The sequence below is a fragment of the Sphaeramia orbicularis genome, unplaced genomic scaffold (assembly GCF_902148855.1).
Source record: "Sphaeramia orbicularis unplaced genomic scaffold, fSphaOr1.1, whole genome shotgun sequence".
Taxonomy (NCBI): domain Eukaryota; kingdom Metazoa; phylum Chordata; class Actinopteri; order Kurtiformes; family Apogonidae; genus Sphaeramia; species Sphaeramia orbicularis.
In genome coordinates, this window is record NW_021941679.1 from 1 (window position 1) to 10,000 (window position 10,000).

Consider the following 10,000-nt stretch of genomic DNA (forward strand, 5'->3'; position numbering starts at 1 on the left):
CAAAAGTAAAAAAAAAATACACTCTACTTTGAGTAAAAGTACTATTACACAGTGCAAAAAATACACCACTTCAAGTAAAAGTATTAATACACAGTATGAAAATACTCCAGTACAGATTACAGAACAGTACTAATACACAGTATGAAAATACTCCAGTACAGATTACAGTACAGTACTAATACACAGTATGAAAATACTCCAGTACAGATTACAGTACAGTACTAATACACAGTACTAAAGGTGTTGTATTCATGTCTTTCATCATCAGTGAACATGACCTAATAAATCATAACTTTAATATAAATGATACAAAAGTAATAAATAACTAAACAAAAACAAACTTTACTATAGTACTTCTGATATTACTATACTCTAGTATTACTATACTCTGATATTACTATAATCCACATTTACTTTAGTATTACTATATTTTGACGTTACTATACTCTAGTATTACTATACTTCAGTATTACTATACTCTAGTTTTATTATACTCTAGTATTTCTATACTCCAGTATTACTTTACTCTAGTATTACTACACTGATCTGTCTTGGATCAGAACATACTTCAGACCCAGTCCCAGCTCAGTGAGGGCACTTCTATTCATTTATGATGTCATTTCCTGTCGTCTGGTTTTATTGTTCAGGTCTGAGTGTAAACAGAGGTGGACTACTGGACCTGAGTCTGTCCTAAACTGGACTACTGGACCTGAGTCTGTCCTAAACTGGACTACTGGACCTGAGTCTGTCCTAAACTGGACTACTGGACCTGAGTCTGTCCTAAACTGGACTACTGGACCTGAGTCTGTCCTAAACTGGACTACTGGACCTGAGTCTGTCCTAAACTGGACTACTGGACCTGAGTCTGTCCTAAACTGGACTACTGGACCTGAGTCTGTCCTAAACTGTCCTAAACTGAAGAGGATCAGGTCTGACTGTAAGGGTCCAACCTGGCCCCTCTAAGGGTCCAAATGCCACTGGTTCCACATCCAGACCCATGTGACTTAAAGTGGATCAGATCAGAACCAGTACAGCAGATCCATCAGAACCTCCCACACTTACATGAATGTGTTGGACTGGAGCCTTTCCATGTCCTGCAGAACATCAGCTGGTTCAGGTTCTTCTACTGCGGCAGAACATCAGCTGGTTCAGGTTCTTCTACTGCGGCAGAACATCAGCTGGTTCAGGTTCTTCTTCTTCTTCTTTAAATGTTGGAACCTTTAAACTGATCAGATGAAGGAGGACAGTTTGTGTGGGCAGAGCTAAAGTCAAAACCTTCACGGATTCCATCAAAAACACAAACAGCCTGCACATATGACCAGTAGAGATTTACAGAACAAGAAAAGCACTGAGACTGCAGACCTCCACCAAGACAGATCTGCCACCCCCCCCCCCCCCGATGACCACCAAAATGTAATCATTTCTTCCTTGTGCCAGTATCAACATTCCCTGAAAATTTCATGAAAATCCATCCATAACTTTTTGAGTTATCTAGCTAACAAACACACAGTGATCACAACACCTCCTGGCAGAGGCAAGAACTCCACTGTAAACATGTGCATCAGTCAGATCGACAGGAAAACCCTGAATCCTGTTGTTTGTATTTGAACCATAAACACACACACAAACTTCTGAGTCCCTTCACATGTGAATCTGGATCTGCATTTAACCTGTTCGAAAGACATTTAGCATCGTTCATTCTATTATTAGCCTCTGGATTTCACAGCTTTCTGTATAAATCCTTCATACATATATATATATATATATATATATATATATATACATATACATATACATACATACATACCTATCTATCTAATACATATATATATATATATATATATATATAAAATGATGCCCGAGCCTCCAGCTGAGGTGGCTCAGGCATCTGTTTCGGATTCCTCCTGGACGCCTCCCTGGGGAGGTGTTCCAGGCATGTCCCACCGGGAGGAGACCTCATGGAAGACCCAGGACACGTTGGAGAGACTGTGTCTGTGGGCTGGTCTGGGAACGCCTCGGGGTCCCCCCAGAAGAGCTGGAGGAGGAGTCTGAGGAGAAGGAGGTCTGGGCATCCCTGCTTAGACTGTTGCCCCCACAACCCAGCCCCAGATAAGGGGTGGATAATGGATGGAGATATATATATATATATATATATATATATATATATATATATACACACACACACACACTACCAGTCAAAAGTTTGGACTCACCTGGTTTTTCTTTATTTTCATGACTATTTATATTCTACATTCTCACTGAAGGCATCAAAACTATGAATGAACACATATGGAATTACGTAGTTAAAAGTGTGACGTAACTTAAAGCATGTTTTATATTTTAGATTCTTCAAAATAGCCACATTTTGCTTTTATTACTGCTTTGCACATTCTTGGTATTCTCTTGATGAACTTCATGAGGTCGTCACCTGAGATGTTTTCCAAAAGTCTTGAAGGAGTTCCCAGTGATGCTGAGCACTTGTTGGCCATCTGTGGTCCACCTAATGCCATTTAAATGAGAAGGTGAGTGTGTGTGTATATTATATATATATATATATATATATATATATATATATATACATACACACACACACACACAGGGTGGGGAAGCCAAATGTACACTGAACATTTAGTTGTTTTTTCTCAGCAGACACTACGTCAGTTGTTTTGAACCCAAACATATACTGATGTCATAATCATACCTAACACTATTATCCATACCTTTTCACAAACTTTTGCCCATATGAGTAATCAGGAAAGCAAACGTCAAAGAGTGTGTGATTTGCTGAATGCACTCGTCACACCAAAGGAGATTTCAGAAATAGTTGGAGTGTCCATAAAGACTGTTTATAATGGAAAGAAGAGAATGACTATGAGCAAAACTATTACCAGAAAGTCTGGAAGATACTATTAAAGAAGAATGGGAGAAGTTGTCACCCCAATATTTGAGGAACACTTGCACAAGTTTCAGGAAGCGTGTGAAGGCAGTTATTGAGAAAGAAGGAGGACACATAGAATAAAAACATTTTCTATTATGGACATTTTCTTGTGGCAAATAAATTCTCATGACTTTCAATAAACTAAATGGTCATACACTGTCTTTCAATCCCTGCCTCAAAATAGTGTACATTTTGCTTCCCTACCCTACATACATACATACATACACATACATACATACATACATATATATATATATATATATATATATATATATATATATATATATATATATATATATATATATATATATATATATATATATATATATATATATTACATTTTCTTCCTTCTTTGTTCTCCATTATTGATTATTTTGTGGGTTTTATTCATTTTTCTTCCTTTTATCTGCTGTCATTTGTCTGTTTGGGTCTGTCTGAGTTAAGCAGATACACACCAAGGTCAGAGCCCCGAACCAAACACACACTTCCAGATTTTATTGGAAACAGTTCCAGATCCACAGCTTCTCCTTTAACAATGAATGGGATTCAAAGGTGGAGTCGTTTTAATCCCAGACAGACTTTTGCATGTGCAGCTCCAGACCCAAACGCTCCGGGGCGTTGAAAATGACACGCAGTTTTTCCGTCGTCGTCCTTTTTCGTGTTTAGTCGACGACCAGCGCGCTCCTGATGGCAGGAAACAACTGGAAGAAACCCTGCAGACAGGAAGTGGAATTCAAAAGACAAGAACCAATGAAAACACAGAAGAGGGAGGAAGGAAACGGACCGCCCACCGACTGGACAAACAAATATACGAACGAACCTACGAACTGTGAACGTACGAACAAATGAACCTACGAACTGTGAACGTACGAACAAACGAACCTACGAACTGTGAACGTAACCTACGAACTGTGAACGTACGAACAAATGAACCTACGAACTGTGAATGTAACCTACGAACTGTGAACGTACGAACAAACGAACCTACAAACTGTGAACATACGAACAAATGAACCTATGAACTGTTAACAGATGAACAAATGAACCTACGAACTGTGAACGTAACCTACGAACTGTGAACGTACGAACAAACAAACCTACGAACTGTGAACGTACGAACAAATGAACCTACGAACTGTGAACGTACGAACAAACAAACCTACGAACTGTGAACGTAACCTACGAACTGTGAACGTACGAACAAATGAACCTAAGAACTGTGAACGTAACCTACGAACTGTGAACATATGAACAAACGAACCTACGAACAAACGAACCTACGAACTGTGAACGTACGAACAAGCAAACCTACGAACTGTGAACATACGAACAAATGAACCTACGAACTGTGAACATACAAACAAATGAACCTACGAACTGTGAACGTACAAACAAATGAACCTACGAACTGTGAACATATGAACAAATAAACCTACGAACTGTGAACGTAACCTACGAACTGTGAACGTACGAACAAACGAACCTACGAACTGTGAACGTACGAACAAATGAACCTACGAACTGTTAACATATGAACAAATGAACCTACGAACTGTGAACGTAACCTACGAACTGTGAACGTACGAACAAACAAACCTACGAACTGTGAACGTACGAACAAATGAACCTACGAACTGTGAACGTACGAACAAACGAACCTACGAACTGTGAACGTAACCTACGAACTGTGAACGTACGAACAAATGAACCTACGAACTGTGAACATACGAACAAACGAACCTACGAACTGTGAACGTACGAACAAGCGAACCTACGAACTGTGAACATATGAACAAATGAACCTACGAACTGTGAACATACGAACAAATGAACCTACAAACTGAATGTACGAACAAGTGAACCTCCAAACCGGTTATTTGGTTCATTCATTCATTCATTCATTTTCTGAACCTGTTTTCTCCTCACTAGGGTCTCGGGGGTCTCTTGGAGCCTATCCCATCTACATAGGGGCGAAGGTGGGGTTCACCCTGGACAAGTCTCCAGTTCATCTCAGGGCTGAACATATAGAGACGAACAATCACTGTCACATTCACACACATGGGCAATTTAGATTAACCAGTTAACCTATCAGTGCATGTGTTTGGATTGTGGGAGGAGCCAGAGTACCAGAGAGAACCCACGCAGACACGAGGAGAACAGGTAAACTCCACAGAAAGGACCCACCCCCCCTCGACTGGTGTTGGAATGGAACCCAGGACCTTCTGTCTGTGAGGCACCAGTGCTAACCACTGCACCACCGTGTCACCCAGGGTTTGGTTAATTTGGTATTTGGTAAATTTCCTTCATTATTTGCTTCATTTTTGTCTTTTTTGCTGTTTATTTGGTTAATTTCCGTCATTATTGCCTCCATTTTTGTTGTTTTGCTGTTCTTTTCTTCCATCTAAACATGGACCATTAGAAGTAAAGGTAAATTTCATTGTCACCATCCAACAGCGTAAGGTGTCTACCATGACGTTTCTGTTGTTTTGTTTTAATGTCATGTGTGCGGGGCTAACAGCTGAGCCGTAGGTGCGTTTGTTTTAATGTCATGTGTGCGGGGCTAACAGCTGAGCCGTAGGTGCGTTTGTTTTAAATGTTATATGTGCGGGGCTAAAAGCTGAGCCGTAGGTGCGTTTGTTTTAATGTCATGTGTGCGGGGCTAACAGCTGAGCCGTAGGTGCGTTTGTTTTAATGTCATGTGTGCGGGGCTAACAGCTGAGCCGTAGGTGCGTTTGTTTTAATGTCATGTGTGCGGGGCTACCAGCTGAGCCGTAGGTGCGTTTGTTTTAATGTCATGTGTGCGGGGCTAACAGCTGAGCCGTAGGTGTGTTTGTTTTAATGTCATGTGTGCGGGGCTACCAGCTGAGCCGTAGGTGCCTTTGTTTTAATGTCATGTGTGCGGGGCTAACAGCTGAGCCGTAGGTGTGTTTGTTTTAACGTCATGTGTGCGGCTACCAGCTGAGCCGTAGGTGCGTTTGTTTTAACGTCATATGTGCGGCTACCAGCTGAGCCGTAGGTGCGTTTGTTTTAATGTCATGTGTGCGGGGCTACCAGCTGAGCCGTAGGTGCGTTTGTTTTAATGTCATGTGTGCGGGGCTAACAGCTGAGCCGTAGGTGCGTTTGTTTTAAATGTCATGTGTGCGGCTACCAGCTGAGCCGTAGGTGCGTTTGTTTTAATGTCATGTGTGCGGGGCTACCAGCTGAGCCGTAGGTGCCTTTGTTTTAATGACATGTGTGCGGGGCTACCAGCTGAGCCGTAGGTGCGTTTGTTTTAATGTCATGTGTGCGGGGCTACCAGCTGAGCCGTAGGTGCGTTTGTTTTAATGTCATATGTGCGGGGCTAACAGCTGAGCCGTAGGTGCGTTTGTTTTAAAAGTTATATGTGCGGGGCTAACAGCTGAGCCGTAGGTGCGTTTGTTTTAATGTCGTGTGCGGGGCTACCAGCTGAGCCGTAGGTGCGTTTGTTTTAAATGTTATATGTGCGGGGCTAACAGCTGAGCCGTAGGTGCGTTTGTTTTAATGTCATAGGTGCGGGGCTAACAGCTGAGCCGTAGGTGCGTTTGTTTTAATGTCATGTGTGCGGGGCTAACAGCTGAGCCGTAGGTGCGTTTGTTTTAAATGTCATGTGTGCGGGGCTACCAGCTGAGCCGTAGGTGCGTTTGTTTTAATGTCATGTGTGCGGGGCTACCAGCTGAGCCGTAGGTGTGTTTGTTTTAATGTCATAGGTGCGGGGCTAACAGCTGAGCCGTAGGTGCGTTTGTTTTAATGTCATGTGTGCGGGGCTACCAGCTGAGCCGTAGGTGCCTTTGTTTTAATGTCATGTGTGCGGGGCTAACAGCTGAGCCGTAGGTGCCTTTGTTTTAATGTCATGTGTGCGGGGCTAACAGCTGAGCCGTAGGTGTGTTTGTTTTAATGTCATAGGTGCGGGGCTAACAGGTGAACCGTAGGTGCCTTTGTTTTAACGTCATGTGTGCGGGGCTAACAGCTGAGCCGTAGGTGCGTTTGTTTTAATGTCATGTGTGCGGGGCTACCAGCTGAGCCGTAGGTGCGTTTGTTTTAATGTCATGTGTGCGGGGCTACCAGCTGAGCCGTAGGTGCGTTTGTTTTAAAGTCATGTGTGCGGGGCTAACACCTGAGCCGTAGGTGCGTTTGTTTTAATGTCATGTGTGCGGGGCTAACACCTGAGCCGTAGGTGCGTTTGTTTTAATGTCATGTGTGCGGGGCTAACAGCTGAGCCGTAGGTGCGTTTGTTTTAATGTCATGTGTGCGGGGCTAACACCTGAGCCGTAGGTGCGTTTGTTTTAAATGTCATGTGTGCGGGGCTACCAGCTGAGCCGTAGGTGCGTTCGTTTTAAAGTCATGTGTGCGGGGCTAACACCTGAGCCGTAGGTGCGTTTGTTTTAATGTCATGTGTGCGGGGCTAACAGCTGAGCCGTAGGTGCGTTTGTTTTAAATGTCATGTGTGCGGGGCTACCAGCTGAGCCGTAGGTGCGTTTGTTTTAAATGTCATGTGTGCGGCTACCAGCTGAGCCGTAGATGCGTTTGTTTTAATGTCATGTGTGCGGGGCTAACAGCTGGGCCGTAGGTGCATTTGTTTTAAATGTCATGTGTGCGGGGCTACCAGCTGAGCCGTAGGTGCGTTTGTTTTAAATGTCATGTGTGCGGCTACCAGCTGAGCCGTAGGTGCGTTTGTTTTAATGTCATGTGTGCGGGGCTACCAGCTGAGCCGTAGGTGCGTTTGTTTTAATGACATGTGTGCGGGGCTACCAGCTGAGCCGTAGGTGCGTTTGTTTTAATGTCATGTGTGCGGCGCTACCAGCTGAGCCGTAGGTGCGTTTGTTTTAATGTCATATGTGCGGGGCTAACAGCTGAGCCGTAGGTGCGTTTGTTTTAAAAGTTATATGTGCGGGGCTAACAGCTGAGCCGTAGGTGCGTTTGTTTTAATGTCATGTGTGCGGGGCTAACACCTGAGCCGTAGGTGCGTTTGTTTTAAATGTCATGTGTGCGGGGCTACCAGCTGAGCCGTAGGTGCGTTCGTTTTAAAGTCATGTGTGCGGGGCTAACACCTGAGCCGTAGGTGCGTTTGTTTTAATGTCATGTGTGCGGGGCTAACAGCTGAGCCGTAGGTGCGTTTGTTTTAAATGTCATGTGTGCGGGGCTACCAGCTGAGCCGTAGGTGCGTTTGTTTTAAATGTCATGTGTGCGGGGCTACCAGCTGAGCCGTAGGTGCGTTTGTTTTAAATGTCATGTGTGCGGCTACCAGCTGAGCCGTAGATGCGTTTGTTTTAATGTCATGTGTGCGGGGCTAACAGCTGGGCCGTAGGTGCGTTTGTTTTAAATGTCATGTGTGCGGGGCTACCAGCTGAGCCGTAGGTGCGTTTGTTTTAAATGTCATGTGTGCGGCTACCAGCTGAGCCGTAGGTGCGTTTGTTTTAATGTCATGTGTGCGGGGCTACCAGCTGAGCCGTAGGTGCGTTTGTTTTAATGACATGTGTGCGGGGCTACCAGCTGAGCCGTAGGTGCGTTTGTTTTAATGTCATGTGTGCGGGGCTAACAGCTGAGCCGTAGGTGCGTTTGTTTTAATGTCATATGTGCGGGGCTAACAGCTGAGCCGTAGGTGCGTTTGTTTTAATGTCATGTGTGCGGGGCTAACACCTGAGCCGTAGGTGCGTTTGTTTTAAATGTCATGTGTGCGGGGCTACCAGCTGAGCCGTAGGTGCGTTCGTTTTAAAGTCATGTGTGCGGGGCTAACACCTGAGCCGTAGGTGCGTTTGTTTTAATGTCATGTGTGCGGGGCTAACAGCTGAGCCGTAGGTGCGTTTGTTTTAAATGTCATGTGTGCGGGGCTACCAGCTGAGCCGTAGGTGCGTTTGTTTTAAATGTCATGTGTGCGGCTACCAGCTGAGCCGTAGATGCGTTTGTTTTAATGTCATGTGTGCGGGGCTAACAGCTGGGCCGTAGGTGCGTTTGTTTTAAATGTCATGTGTGCGGCTACCAGCTGAGCCGTAGGTGCGTTTGTTTTAATGTCATGTGTGCGGGGCTACCAGCTGAGCCGTAGGTGCGTTTGTTTTAAATGTCATGTGTGCGGCTACCAGCTGAGCCGTAGGTGCGTTTGTTTTAATGTCATATGTGCGGGGCTAACAGCTGAGCTGTAGGTGCGTTTGTTTTAAAAGTTATATGTGCGGGGCTAACAGCTGAGCCGTAGGTGCGTTTGTTTTAATGTCGTGTGCGGGGCTACCAGCTGAGCCGTAGGTGCGTTTGTTTTAAATGTTATATGTGCGGGGCTAACAGCTGAGCCGTAGGTGCGTTTGTTTTAATGTCATAGGTGCGGGGCTAACAGCTGAGCCGTAGGTGCGTTTGTTTTAATGTCATGTGTGCGGGGCTAACAGCTGAGCCGTAGGTGCGTTTGTTTTAATGTCATGTGTGCGGGGCTACCAGCTGAGCCGTAGGTGCGTTTGTTTTAATGTCATGTGTGCGGGGCTACCAGCTGAGCCGTAGGTGCGTTTGTTTTAATGTCATATGTGCGCGGCTAACAGCTGAGCCGTAGGTGCGTTTGTTTTAATGTCATATGTGCGGGGCTAACAGCTGAGCCTAAGGTGCGTTTGTTTGGTGGACCTGCTCACCTTGAACAGGGTGGTGCTCTGCAGGACGCTGGAGGTGCAGCACATCTCTCTGATGGAGTGCATGGACAGCTGCGGCGCTCCCACGTCCACCACGGGGACGCCCAGGCGGGCCGCCAGGATGGGCCCGATGGTGGTTCCGCACGGGCTGTCGTTACGCACCATCACGTCCTGCAGGGAGGGGTCAAAGGTCAACAGTAGTGTGGACACCACGCACAGCCACAGCAGAAGAACGGCTTTTCATTCTATATTTACAGAGTAGGGCTGTGTATGGGCAAGAATCTGGCGATACGATACAAACCACAATACTAGGATCTCGATACGATATATCATGATACAGTTCAAAAGGCAATTTTTTGTTTCTTTTTTTTAAGATTATTTCCAACTTCAAATTTTTGTCTTTGTTTTAGTGCAAAAAAATAACATTAAGTGATGAAAATAA

The 10,000-nt window shown here is 44.7% G+C and overlaps 1 protein-coding gene across 3 annotated transcripts in view; it reads right to left on the bottom strand.

Annotated features, from left to right (window-relative positions):
* Positions 1-3,596: 3,596 nt before the first annotated feature.
* The window catches only part of dnpep (aspartyl aminopeptidase), a 29,717-nt gene continuing 23,313 nt past the window's right edge, over positions 3,597-10,000 (bottom strand). For all 3 annotated transcript variants that reach the window (XM_030130669.1, XM_030130668.1, XM_030130667.1), the window contains exons 14-15: positions 9,562-9,729; positions 3,597-3,651 (exon numbers count right to left, since the gene is read on the bottom strand). In XM_030130669.1, the coding sequence (XP_029986529.1) occupies positions 3,601-3,651; positions 9,562-9,729 (219 nt within the window). In that variant the 3' untranslated portion in view covers positions 3,597-3,600. The remainder of the gene's footprint in view (positions 3,652-9,561; positions 9,730-10,000) is intronic.